Genomic DNA, 15,243 nt, shown 5'->3' with positions numbered 1-15,243 from the left:
AACCACTATTTAAATAACAGTAAATCTACAGTCAATTATTTTTAATGGCAGTAATTTTCTATTCTTTTTATGATGGAGCAACATTTTTATTTATTTCCTGATCATATTTTTATGTTTTGTAGTGATCACTACTGAGACAAGTGTCAATAGTTTTGTAGTGATCACTACTGAGACTGATATTACTTTCTTATCTTTCAAGTCAGTAATATTAGATTGTATTGATTATGAATTCTAATTCATTATGTCAGTAAACCTAAGGATCATTAATTTTCTGAATTGAAACTCTGCTTTCTGCTGGTTTCTATTTTTCTGAAATGCATGTTATGTGTCCTTCATGTGTTGTAGTCTTTAGCCTTGTCTTGCCTACACAATTTTTGTTTTATTTATGGGTGGTGATGCTTTCTTCCTTTAACAGGCAGAACTATTAGCCACATGCCAAACCCACCTCCGATGCCTTCAAGCAATAAGAGAACACCTGAGATTTGGTCGAGGAAAGCAAGGCTTTTATGAAACTGATTTAAAGACTTTGATAGGTAATGTTTTCAATATTTATCACATAATTGTTTATCTTAGAGTACCTGTAAGTATGTAATAGGGAAAAATTATAGCTGTAGATAGTAAAATTCATTAAGCATTTTGCTACTTGCTAGTTTTGTTTTCAAAGTTCTAAACTTTTGAAAACAAAACCTAGTTAAAATGTCTCTTATGCAAGTTACTGATTACACAGTGTATAATCAGTTTAAAATCAATTTTAATATGCTGAGCACTGTGTTAATGCCTAGGTAATAAATATGGCATATGTTGAAGGACATAATCATATGATAGATCATTATTTGGATTTAAATTAAACTAATAGGAATTTTATATTTAAATAAAAATATAATCATGCTGATACTTTACAAAATCCTAAAAATGCAGTTGTAGTAAATTTATTGCAACTAAAAGTTAATTTGCTTAAAGGTTTTAAGCAAAACTTGCATCCTTAATTGGGATTTTTTTTTTTTTTTGTGCAAAGCATCTATATTAAGTCATTAAGTTTTCACATATAGTTATTTTACTCCACTCAGCTTAATTTAATAGTAAAAATCAATAGTAAACACTTTTAGTTGACTTTAAAAAGTTGGAAGTAACACTGCTCAGTTTTGAAATTAATCAGAATTCATTGCCTTGTTTGCTAGTAATTTGTAAATAGAACTATTAAAAAATGCCATATGTATTTATTTAGGTTACTGGATTAATATGATTTAGTAATGATGACTGTCTATAATGAAGTCAAAGTTCAGTACCATTTTTATGTCAACTTTTTCATTTGTTCACTGTAGCAGAATTTTAAGGTGTTTATCACAATGTAAATGTTGTGTTATTAAAAGTTAATTGTAATGTAAGAGTATATTTGCATCGGGGTAAAGAATTTTGTTAAAGGTAAAAAGATAGATTGGAAAAAGTTTAGTGATAATGGATAGGAAAAACTGCACAAATGCAAGCATGGTAAAAGCCTGTTTCAGCATTTATTGGGTTTGATACAAGGCAGAATATGAAAATGATATGTATTCCTTATAGGAGAAATAATATTAGCAGTGATAAAATGATGAAAAGCAGCAACCTTACATGGCACCAACAAAAAAAAAAAAAAAAAAAAAACCTACCCACTTACTAATAATTTATCTAGTCTTTCCAATTACTCTGGCTAAAGTAAATTTCTGAACATCCTGACCTGCAGTTATCTTTTTCCAATTTAAATTTGTCACTCTTATTTTCCTCAGAGAAAGAGTAAGGATGCCATCAGCATTCAGTTTACTCAACCCATCCATTTAAAACCTTAAACAATTCAATTGAATATATACACTGTGCTGCCACTTTATTAAGTACACCTACCTAGTAGCGTGTTGATCCTCCTTTAGCCTTCAAAACAGCCTGAATTCGTCTAGGCATGGATTGAACAAGATGCTGAAAATGTTGTGCAGGAATGGAGTACCATGCAGACATGAGTGTGTCATGCAGTTCCTTGAGATTCGATGGAGGTGTAGCCCTGCAGCAAATAGCCCTTTCCAGCTCATCCCGAAGATGTTCAATAGGATTGAGATCCAGAGACTGAGTGGGCCACCGTAGCAAAGAAAAATCATTGTCATGGAACCTTTCCATAGTGATTCAGGCTTTGTGCACTGGCACATTATCCTGCTAGAAGTAACCATCTGACTGAGGATAAACTGTCAACACAAATGGATGCACTTGGTCAGCAACGATGTTTAGGTACGATGTGGCATTCAGGCATGAATATATGGGTATCAATGGACTCAACGTGTGCCAAGAAAACATTCCGCACACCATAATATTGACCCCACCACCTTGCACAGTAGTCGTCAGACATGATGGGTCTATGGATTCATGTTGTTTTTGCCAAATTCTGAGTCTTCCATCAACATGATACACCAGGAACTTTGGCTGGTGTTGCTGTGCCCACAGGAGGCGTGCTCTCTTGTTCTTCATTGATAACAAAGGTACGTGATGTGGCCATCGACTGCTGTAGCCCATTCACGACAAAGTGCGACTAGTGGTCCATTGCGATATTTTGTTCTGCACACCAAGGTTGTATTCTGACGTGATGTACGACATTGTGGCCCGTCTGTTTGCTTGCACAATTCTAGCCATCCTCCTCTGACCTCTCTCATGAACAATCAATTTTCTTCCACAGGAGTGCTGTTGAGAGGATGTTTTCTGTTCGTTGCACCATTCTCGATACACCCTTGAAACTGTGGTGCATGAAAAGTTCAGGAGAACTGCCATTTCAGAGATGCTTTGTCCAGCACGTCTTGTACCTACTACCATGCCACATTCAAAGTCCGTTAGATCACTCTTTTTCCCCATTCTTGCTACAGTTTGTACTCTTAACTGATACTAGAAAGGTTGTTCTGCTGCATTTATATCCGCAACTGTGGTCATCATCATCATCATCATCAGCCATTTTCAATCCACTGCAGGATGAAGGCCTCTCCAGCAACTTTCCAGTTGCTTCTGTTTTGAGCACTGGACATCCATTTACTACCCACAAACTCATGAATTTCATCTATCCATCTCCGCCTTTGTCTTCCAGGTTTTCTTCTAGCTCCTCTTGGATACCATTCTGTTATTTTCTTAGTCCATCTGTCATCATGTCTTCGAGCTATGTGTCCTGCCCAAGACCATTTTAGTTCTTTAGTTTTGATAAGAATGTCCTTTACTTGAGTTTGTTGCCTAATCCATGTGTTTCTCTTCTTATCTAACAGTCTTATTCCCAATATGATTCGTTCCATTCTTCGCTGTGTGGTTCTCAGCTTCTCTTCCATTCTTTTGGTGAGTGCCCAAGTTTCACTTCCATAAGTCATGATGGGGAGTATACATTGGTCCATTATTTTACGTTTCAGACAAACTGGGATATTGCTCTTCAGTATGTGACTATATTTCCTGAATGCTATCCATCCAAAATTTATTCTTCTCTTGACTTCCAGCCATTTATCATTATTACAGCTAATAACTTGTCCCAGATAAGTATATGACTCCACCTTTTCAATTACTGCTCCTTCAATCATTATTTCCCTTTCTGTGGCATACTTGTTCATCATTACTTTTGTTTTAGCCATATTCATCTTTAGTCCAAAATCCTTACTAGCTGTGCATAACTGATTAAGATTTTCCTCTAATTCTTTGGGATCATGGCTTATGACCACAATGTCATCTGCAAATCGCAAATGGTTTAGGTACTCTCCGTTCACATTGACTCCTTTCTGCGACCAGTCTAATCTTCTGAAAGCTTCCTCAAGGGCAGCAGTAAACAGCTTCGGAGATATTGTGTCTCCTTGTCGAACTCCTTTCTCAATTTTAAATTTCCTACTGTCTTTGTCTAGTCTAATAAAGGAGGTAGCACTCTCGTATATTTTCTTCAAAATCATAATATATGGGGTATCAATGCCTTGTCTTTCCAGTGCCCGAAACATTGCCGTATGCTGTATGGAGTCAAATGCCTTTTCATAATTCACAAATGCCAGGCATAATGGTGTTTTATATTCATTTGCTTTCTCCATTAGCTGTGATATTACATGAAGGTGATCCATAGTTGAGAATCCTGTCCTAAAGCCAGCTTGCTCTTTCGTTTGATTCTCATACAGTATTCTTTCTAATCTGTTAGTAATGACCCTTGTGAACAACTTGTAGATGTGGGATAACAAGCTAATTGGTCTATAATTTCCAATTTCTGATTTATCTCCTTTCTTATGCAGCAAAACTATGATTGCATTATTCCACTGCTTAGGCGTCACACCTTTTCTAATGCACTTTGTGAAGAGCCTTGCCAGTTTTTGTGTTATGTCTCTTCCTCCCAATTTTAACAACTCTACAGTAACTTCATCTTCCCCCGGGGCTTTCTGATTCTTCATTTTCTTCAATGCATGTTCTACCTCATCAGGAAGAATATTGGGTATGTCGTATGTGTTGCTACTTTGCAATCCATCTTCCCCACTGCTGGCATCATTCCCCTGCTCCTTGTATAATTCTCTATAGTAGTCTTCTGCTATTTGAATTATGCCTTCTCTGCTGTTTATAAGTACACCATCGCTATTCTTCAGTTTCAGTGTCATTTGTCTTTCTGTATTACTGCTCATGGCTGCTGATTTAAATCCTTTGTTTTCCCTTAATGCTTGTTCTACTTTTCTTGTGTTAAATCTTCTTATGTCCTCTCTGAGTCTCTTTCTAATGGCTTTGCATAACTCAGTATACTCAATTTTCTCCCTGTCAGTGTTTTTCTTGCTTTTCATTTGTCGTCTTCGGTTCATCATGACAAGTGTTTCTTGACTAATTTTTTCTTCTTTGGATTTCTTTTTCCCTATAGGTTTCTTGGGCTTTATCACTTTCAAAAAGTTGTAATATTCCTTGTCGATATCTTGGTCCTCAGCAGTCTGCAGAAGCTCAAACTTGTTCTTAAGTTCCAGTACATACTGCTTTTTCTCCTCTTCTGTTATCTCAAAGACCTTTGTATTATTTACTCGAGTCAGTTTTTTCCTTTCCTTTCCTACATCTATATCAAGTGTACATCTTACCATTCTGTGATCACTTCCAACATTTACCTTATTCAGGACGGTGACATCATTCACAATATATCTTCTATTAGTGAGGATGAAGTCGATTTCATTAGTAGTTAATCCATTTGGACTCTTCCATGTCCACTTTCTGTTCACCCTTTTCTTGAAAAAAGTGTTCATTACTGACAGTCCTTGAGATTCTGCAAATTCCACAAGTCTTTCACCTCTTTCATTTCTTTCACCAATTCCAAAATTTCCTATAGTTCCCCTTTCTGTGCTGTTGACCTTAGCATTGAAGTCTCCCATAATGATAGTGTAGTGGGTTTTCTGTGGTCATGTGACTTGAAAAGGTTTGGGACAAACCATTTGTGTGCACAGCAGGGGTGTACTTAATAAAGTGGCAGCACTGTGTATGTTTATATATAACATGTATATGTTACAGTTAAAATCTGTTACTACCAATTCTTAGTAGCAAAATCTAGAAGTTTTTTTTTTTTTTTTTTTAGTTGTTGGTGCATCGGCTTCTGTGGCCATAATGCACCCTCCCAAGGTTTTTGCACTACTCTGATCCAAGCCCGAGGCGAGATTCGAACTCGCAACCTTTGGGTTGCCAGGCAGGCACTTTACTCACCTGGCTAGCCCGGTTGGCATCTAGAAGCTCTTAACAGCATTCAAGAAAAGTAGTTTTTACTACTAAGAACGATAAACTACTGTGCCTGCTGTTAAAAACCTGAATCCAAATTGTAACTCCTAGTATTTACTGACATTTTTAATACTAGTTCTTACCATGTACCTTTCAGTAAAAATTAGTTCATTTGAACTTTCAGTTAGTGGAAACTGCAAGAACACTGTGAAATGTAAGAGGAAGGTTGAACTTTAGAAGAAGACTTTTACCCATGAATCTTTGCAACAGCAAGTAATGTACAGATCTAGATTCATCTACTGCTTCATGCTGATTGGCTGCCAATCGCCACAATTTTACTCAGGATAAATGCCGTTCTGCAAGCAAGTAGAGCTGGCAGGAATTTACTAGACTTCCATGTTTGACTAGTTTAAAAGGTCAGGTTAGTTTACGGCACCAAATTCAGAACATTTTCTAGTGAAAAACAGTGTCTGTAATGTTTAGTATATACCACTTTTTGCTTGAATCCATCCCAAATTTGGTGGCATAAATTAACCTGTCCTTTTTCCACTAGTGGAAATGAAAGTCTGTTAAGAAAACTCCTGCTATAAATGAAAGTGAGATTTCCTGGCCTGTCTATTGTATTCCTGCTGACTCTACTCACTTGCAAAACGGCATTCACTTTAACACAAAATTGTGGTGATTAGCAGCCAATCAGCACGAAGCAGTGGACGGATCTAGATTTGGCTGTCATTTGCTGTTGCAAAGATCCATGAGTAAGAGTACAGTTCTAAAGTTTAACCTTCCCCTCTATTACATTTTACAGCGTTCTTGTGGTTTCTGCTGACTGAAATTCTGAAGGAAGTAGGTTTTGACAAGAAATTAAAAAATATTTTTTGTGTGTGCACGCGCATGCACTTACAATCTAATCACTTTCAGGGTACTTTCCTTCTGCGTGTGTGTGTGCACACACACATACTTCATTGGTCTTCCCAAACTTTGAAAAATTCTTTAAAATTGTGTTTTTTTAGCACATGTATGGGCACTTCAGCATTTTCTTTGATGTCATTCGCTGTAGCAAAACAGGGACCCCGAAATCCATTTTCAATTTACGGAACAGCTAGAAGTCTGACAGAGCAAGGTTGGAGAAGTAGGGAAGCTGTTGCGTGACTTTTTTTTTTTTCTTGCAACCAGGAACTGCTGAACTGCCATTTCCCTGTGACTGGGCACATTGTCACGGTGCAGGATCTAGCCATTCTTCCATTTTTGAGATCATCGCTGCCTCACATTCTCAGACAAATATGTCAAAACCTCTATATAGTAAGCAGCAGTAATGCTTAACTAGTCACAAATTTGTGGAACATATGCCCTCATCATTAAAAAAAATAATAATAATAATAATCAGCATGACTCTGATGTTGGATTTTGTTGCACGAGACTTGTGCTATGGGGACATTTTTATGTGCTATTCAGATGATTCCATCTTGGTCTCCAAGTCATAGGCAACCACCAGCTCTCATCCCCAGTGACCATGTTTCTTAGAAAGTTTGCACACACACACACGCAATGCATCCCCAAATCTTTCATCAGAATTGTGTGTACTGAGCCTACAGACAGTCCCACTTCATCAGCAATCTCAGAAACAGTCATTTGCCTATCATTTCGCACGAGTTTCCTTTCCCTTCACTTTTATGACATTTTTTGTCCATTTTTAAACCAACTAAAAAAAACACTTGTAAAACACCTGCATTTCCATTAACTTCCTTTAATGGTTGAAGTGTCTCTGTACCACTTTTCCCAAGTTTAAAGAACTTGATGTTAGCAAGCTGTTCAAACTCTGATGTTCCACAATCCCTATGGCACACGAGAGAAGTGGTCAAACCAATTTCCATTTGGCATGTATACACACCAAAGTCGATGTCAGTATCCCACAAAACCTTATGGCCATAGTGCAAACCATTTAAATACTAGCGTGCAATTCCGCAGACTTTTTGAATATAGTATGTATATCATAATACAGTTCCCCCCCCCATATCCACTGATTCAGTTAACCATGGGGAAAAAAATGAAAAAACTTAACGCATGCTACTCACGGGTCCAATACGATGCTTTCCTTTATTTTTTACAGTGTCTCGTATGGTTTGGTCACCAACATTATAATGGTTCTTTAGAGATTTAACAAATGCACAGTCTTCAAACTTTTGAATAATTTCAAGTTTGTTTAATTTGAAAGCACAACTTTTGTGTTTGCCCATCATTTTTGCGATTTCTAAAAAAAAAAAAAAATAAATAAATAACAAAAAAAAAAATTTTACAAAACCCCACAAGCTGCTCTGGCAGCCTGTCTGCATACCACCAGGTCTTTTTCATTCTCCCCTACCCTGAGTGTAGTACTTAACAGTTGGTATGTTATTCTAGGGTTCCTGCTACCTGTATGCAGCACTTTGCATTTGTTAATGTTAAATTTCAGAGGACACCTCTCAGCCCATCTGCCCAACTTTTCTAGATCCTGTTTCAGTAGTGTACTGTCATTAACGACTCTGCTCACCTTCATATTGTCTGCAAACTTGGACATTAAGCTTGATATACTTCCATCAGCATCGTTGATAAACAGACAAAACAACAATGGGCCCAACATCAAACCCTGAGGGACCCCATTAATAACATTAATCCACAAAGAGCAGCGTCCATTGATTACCACTCTGTCTCCTTCCACTCAGCCATCCCTTTATCATAGCAGAACTTGCCCTTAATTCCATACTGCTCCAATTTGTGCAGCAGTCTTTCATGTGCAACAGTATCAAAAACTTTCCTGAAATCCAAGTATATGATTTCAAAATTATTTTTTGCATCCAGTTCCTTTGTGACCACATTGCAGTGTCCAATCAAACTGGTCAGAGAAGACTTCCCCTTAACAAACCCATGCTGTATCCGCAGAGCCGGAACTAGGCAATCCTACACCTGGGGCAAAAGTGCTGTAAGCACTCCCCCATTATATGCAGGTAGTCAATCTTTCAGTAGCATAGCTAGGGTCGTCAACAGCATGTCTTCCTGGTAAGCCTGATTGTGATAGATAATTGCTTCAGTTTGGGCCACTGAAGCTCGGCACCCATGGGGGGGGGTTTCTCCTCTGGAACCCCCTTGCTATGCCTCTGCAAACTTTATTTTTTTTAATATATTTTTTATTTTTTAATAAAATAATTTAAATAATACAATGAATATAACGAAACAAAAATATCAAAGAAAAAGAAACTTTAAAATATTCGTTTATATCTATTGAGAATTCTACATAAACTACAAAGAAATTAGAAAACCAGATAGTTTGTTTATACAGGGTGTATTTAAATTGGTGTCAAATATTCTAGGGGCGTAGTCCCATCAACCAAACATTAAAAAAAAGTTCATATAAACATGGGTCTAGAAATGCTTAGTTTCTTCCCCTCATGCCTCGATACCTGTATCAAGTCACGTAAACGCGATACTAGTAGACTCTACCACTCAGCAGAAAAGATATCTGCAATGGGTAGTAGTAGTAGTGTTTTGTCTTGCTGATTGGCTTTTGCTTTGTTGTTTATAAATGTTAGTTGGTTGTGGAAGATACTGCAGATTACTTCAGATTAAAGAAAATGTATTCAGTGAGTGAAATGGCAGAGATGCACTACACTTATGGTCTTGCAAATGGGAATGCATTAAGAGCACATGCATTTTATTCAGAAAGTTACCCTGACCGGTGTTTACCTTGTCCTAGAACATTCACACAAATCCACCAACATTGCGAGGGACAGGCTCACTTGAGAGATCTTTTGACACTGGAAGACGAAGAGAGGTACAAAATGCTGACCTTGAGGAACGAGTTCTTCGTAATGTGAACGAAAATCCATCAGATAGTACAAGAATTGTAGTAAGGGAAGCAGTTAGTCATACAGCTATTTGGAATATTCTCCATGAAAATCTTCTGTATCCCTATCGCCTTCAATGGGTGCAAGGACTTATTGAGGCAGACTTTCTGCCACGAAGAACATTGTGCCAACGCATTCAACAAAAGTGTGCTGTGGTCCTGAATTTCTTGGCATTTATCTTGTTCACTGATGAGGCTGGTTTTACACGTAATGGGGTCTTAAATCACCATAACAACCACATCTGGAGCGATAACAACCCTCATGCAGTGTGACAGGACACAACATCAACATAAGTTTGGGCTGGAATTGTGCATGATCATTTGATAGGCCCCTATTTTTTACCTCCATGTCTGACAGGAGACATTTATCTGTAGTTTCTTGAAAATGACTTGCACCATTTAATGGACGGTGTACCTCTGGACATCGTCCAACAGATGTGGTTCCCTTTAGTCGGAGAGTTCGTCATCATTTGGATGGCCATTTTCCTCAAAGATGGATTGGTCGTGGGGGATCCCTTGAATGGACTGCTCGATCACCAGATTTGAACCCAATGGATTTTTATCTGTGGGGACATTTAAAGTCTATTGTTTATGCAACTCCTGTGCCTGTTGTTGACATTTTAAGAGAGTGTATCGTAAATGGATGTCAGCAAATACATAACACTCCACGTGTATTCAACAGAGTACGACAAAGCATGGAACACAGGCTCAGAGGATACATCAAAGCAGGAGGAATTGCTTCGATTGTTTAATTGCATTACTTTTTCTGTTGGATTGCTTATTAATTTTATTTATTATTATTATTATTAGCTATATGGCGCAAGGAAGTCTGTAGCTTATGCTGCACCAGCCAAAAAAAAATTCCCAAATTGCCCTAAGAGAGAGAGAGAGAGAGAGAGAGAGAGAGAGAGAGAGACACACACAAAAGTAGAAGGAAATCACCAAGAAAGAGAAGAATGATGATATTCAGCTCAGGACCCTGGGTGTGCCAAGCCCATACTCACCAGATGTGAGCCTGTGGGGATGTAATTGTTTGATATTGTTAAACAATAAAATTCCTCCTACCTCAGAAACTGTTTCTAGACCCATGTTTATATGAACTTTTTGTAATGTTTGGTTGATAGGAATATGCCCCCAGAATATTTGACACCAATTTAAATGCAACCTGTATATCGAGAATAAAATCATATAAACAAAATATTGTGAAATATAGCACTTTTAACATTATAACATAAACTAAAAATATGCATTGAAGGTGTATTATTTTAATTGAAATTTTCTTGCTTTGAAGAGAAGCTACCTCTCACAAGAAGCTACTGTTACAGGCAGGGTAAGAAAAATTCATAGCACAATTTCTATATTTAGATAAGATTCTATTAGGCAATACTTGTGAACATATTGGAGAAGTTGTAAAGGGATTAGAGATTATATCCTGATTTTTCAAATATCTGTTGATATTTCAAAAGATATTTGAAAAAATTTTTAGTCCTCCACGGGAGGACAAACCAAAATGCTCAGAGGTGTGACATCACAAAACAGGCCATCCTTTATAGAAGTTTATAATTGGATTTCTCTGTTATTTTTGAAATTTGTAAAACACTGTTCCTCCCTGATATTTTTTTCCATAAGTGATTATAAATCTCAAATATAATTTTGTGAGGGTGAAAAAAATATAATTTTTTTCACCCTCACAAAATCACAAAAATTTCTGGAATAACAAGTAGCACGTATAAAGATAATGCAGTATTTCTTTTAATAAAATTTTTATTTTGAAAAAAGAACACAAGTTACCAAAAGCCATTATCTGTGTCTGGAATACGCCTTAATCTTTTGACTGGCTTTAGAAAGCAGTTGACTAGCATGACTTCTCGGTATGTGGGATAGGTGGCTGCATACGTCATACGTTCCACTTACATTGTGGAACAGTAATACCTTTAATTTGCACTGTCTAATTGCTTAAATTGTGTAAAGGTCAGAGGTGGAAACAAAACATACAAAGTTAAGTCTCTTGTAATCTGTTCGTTATATGGAAATTTTCTTCATTCTACAGAAACTTTTAAATGTAATTACCAAAAGGAATTCAAAAAATTTGCTATAAAGAAGTTTGTTAAACACATGTCCGACTGTAAATAAATCAAAAATGAAGCAATTTTAAAATATATAACTGGTCGGATGCGCCCTTAAAATGCTGTACCTCTGGCTGACGCCCTGCTCGACCCACCCTAGTTCCGGCTCTGTGTATCTAGATGATCCTGCAATGCTTCTTTAACCAGTGACTCCATTATTTTCCCCAGAACGGAAGTTAAACTAACGGGTCTGTAATTACTCTTGTCACCCTTTGTGAATTGGGGATACATTTGCACATCTGTCCATGGGAAACTCGCCTGAATCCTGGGATGCTCTCAATCATTATGGTTAAGGATTTGCTTATTTGTTTGCTGCCTCCTGTAATATAACTTGATAGATCCCAACCATCCCAGTTGCCTTCCTTATGTTTAATTTCAGCAATTTCTCCTCCACTTTGCTCTCAGTTATTACAAAATAATTTAGTTCCCTGTTAGAGTTTGATAAACTTTTGGCATTCCCCTCCCTAAATAACTCCTCATATGTAAATGAAAAATACTCATTCAGTTTTTCAGCTACCTGAGCAAGATCATCAACAGTTGAACCATCTATGTCAAGTGAACCAATCTGATTCATCCCCCTCCTTTTAGAGTTTACGTAAGCCCAAACTAGGTTTTCAACAGGGCTAAGGGTAGAAACACTTGCTTCTTGTTCAAGTGTTAGTTAAGTATTCTGGTCTCTTGCCAGTGCTATTGGCCACAAGTTTTATCCATCTGTACTCCCACCTGTGTTAAAATCTAATGGTTCTGTTGCCTCCTCAGCTAAAGATGAAGCTGACCTATCACCATTCTACTGTTCTTCTAACTCTTGCATTGGTGATCTTAGTAAAACACCTACCATTCACAGGACACTGCATTCAGTGCCTCCTGCACTCTTCCATAAAAAGGATGTCAGAATAATTTTGAGCAATCTTGATTCCAAGAATGCTCCAGTTCCTTATGGAATGTCTCCACTTGTTTTCAAAACATGTTCTTCTGATCTTACTCCTGTTCTGTGGCACCTTTTTACACTTTCTTATTGCATTGCTGTTTTTCCTTCTGCTTGATTTGCTTATATCTGACCAGTTCCTAAAAAAGGGTGACAAATCCCTCCCATCCAGTTATTGTCCCATTGCACTTACTTCTACTCTTTCTAAAGTGATGGAGAAATCCATTAACCACCAACTCAGACACTGTAGAAACCTTCCATCTGATAAGTGATCACCAATATGGATTCTATTAGTGTCAACCCACTGGTAATTTACTAGCTTATGTTAACCATCTGTGGACAGATTCATTGGAAAAGGTTGACGAAACTCAAGCAGTTTCTCTTGAAATTTCAAAGGCTTTTGACCATATTTTGGTATAAATATTTTTTAAATAAGCTTCCATCTTATGGATTGACAACTGTTATTTTGTAATTGGGTATCTAGTTTTCTCCAACTTTCTTTTTCAGACTGTCTGCCGCCACCTCTCACTGCGGGTGATGGTAGTCAGTCTGTCTTCTAACTTCCCCACTTATGCTGGTTTTCCCCAAGGTTTGGTTCTTTCACCCACTCTTTTCCTCTTGTATATTAATTACTTCTTCCATTAACTTGAAATCCTGTCCATAATTTTGCCGATGATTACACATTGCGTTCCATCTTCCAGTTTGAGAAACCTTGCCCTGCACAAACAGCTTCAACTTTTCAAATATCCACTGCCAATTCCTTTTATGCTGATCTCCAGGTAATTTGACAGTGAAGCCAAAATAACTTAGTCAATTTCAATCCTTATGAAACTCAGCCCTGTCTTATATCTCACAAAAATGTTTCTTTTGCTCCTATGTTTATCTTTGACAACACTGAAATTCTAGACAAGATCACATCTCTATTAGGAATTACCATGACTTCTAATCTCTCTTCTCTCTTGGCATAAGCACATCACATCACAAATATTGCTTCCTCTGCATCATATAAACTGTGTTTTCTCTTTGCTCTCATCATTACTTTTATTCTAAACCGCTGGTCATTCTATACCAATCTGAAATCTGCCTTACCATGGAATATTGTTCCCATGTCATGGAGACACTGCCCCAGATCTCTTCCAGGCTTCTAGACTCAATTAAAAAGAGAGCAGTTAGGTTAATTAATGATCCATCTCTTACAAAGTGTCTTCACTCTCTGTCTCATTGACATTCTCTTTCTGCTGCTTGCCTTTTCTGTAGATACTTCCATGGGCACTCTTCTTCAGAATGGATGTCTATAATTCTCACTCTCTCTACGAAACCAGTCCAAACGTGTGCCACAACCAGTCAGCATCCTTTTACTGTTCAACTTCAGCAGAGAATTTACTGAAATCCCCAAATTTGGTTGAAAATTTCAGCAAATTCTCAGAGTTTTCTTCATTTATTCCTTCAACTTCCATTTTCTGGCACAACCTCCCTTCACACCTATTTCCTGAAAATTACAATCTACAGAAATTCAAGTCTATTATCAATAAGTATCTTCTTGACCTTCAACCCATGCATAGTACTAAGTACTATTATAGTTTCTTGTATTCTGTCTATTTTGTGAATTTCTCTGGCCGTTTGGTCGACCCGGAGTATAAACAGAAAATTTATTATATTTTTTTTTATTTTACTAAGTACTATGAGTTCTGATGCCTTTTGTGTTTGGGGTTTTTATATATATATATATATATAAGAATATTTTGCTTTTTCACATGCACAGTCTTTAAATTTTTCTGTATATAACGGAATATTTATAGTGTTTTAATTTTTAGAATTCTACATGTCTCAAGGCAACAATTAAATTTTTTCAAAAGTTTCTTCAGCTATTAGTAACGTTGTTAATAATGGAGGTAATAGAAAAGAGAAAAATCGTATCAGAAAGGCTGAGAAAAGAAGAAAAGATCTTGAGTATGAAGCAACAGTTAAAAATCCTGATATCGAAGAAAGTGATTATTGAAACTTATGAAAATAATAAGTTAAAGGCTTCACAATTAAGAAAGGAAAGATACAAAAAATGAAAGACTACTTTTATATCACAAGACTACGTGTAGTGGAAATAAGGAAGAAATGTTTGGTTTGTGAACACATCACAGGTGACACAGCTGGATCGAAAGCATATATTCCACGGATTCATATGTATTCAAATGAAGGGGAATATAACTTCATTTTTCAATGAACAGTTTCCTGTGAAATTGGCTTTTAGTATGACAATAAACAAAAGTCAAGGTCAAACATTATCTAAGGTTGGTGTTGACTTAACATCATGTTTTTCACATAGACAATTGAAGGCAGCTAAAAATCTCGTATTAACGGAAAATGAATCAAAAATGCCCACTAAAAATAATTAAAATATAAAAACGTATAATTCAGGTTTGTGTGACGCAAGGCAGAAGGGAGCGAAGCAACCTTCTGACTTGTTAAATTAAATAAATAATGTAATATTTTAATAAATTATATGTTATATAATATTATATATTATTAACCATCCTCAGCATGGCACCTGACAGTGCCACTTTTTAAAATTTTGTGTTATTTTTTTAAATCTGGAAATAAAACCAAACCCTCCTGTTTACCTTTGC

The 15,243-nt window shown here is 36.7% G+C and overlaps 1 protein-coding gene across 1 annotated transcript in view; it reads left to right on the top strand.

Moving 5' to 3' along the window:
• The window catches only part of LOC150088471 (uncharacterized), a 410,148-nt gene that overhangs the window by 292,561 nt on the left and 102,344 nt on the right, over window positions 1-15,243 (top strand). Inside the window, exon 8 of the mRNA XM_090369533.1 lies at window positions 416-533. Coding sequence (XP_090225659.1) covers window positions 416-533 — 118 coding nt within the window. The remainder of the gene's footprint in view (window positions 1-415; window positions 534-15,243) is intronic.

The sequence above is a fragment of the Mastigoproctus giganteus genome, chromosome 3, assembly GCF_048544385.1.
Source record: "Mastigoproctus giganteus isolate SK-2022 chromosome 3, ASM4854438v1, whole genome shotgun sequence".
NCBI classification, from domain to species: Eukaryota; Metazoa; Arthropoda; class Arachnida; order Uropygi; family Thelyphonidae; genus Mastigoproctus; species Mastigoproctus giganteus.
This window is presented reverse-complemented; position numbering and strand designations above follow the sequence as displayed.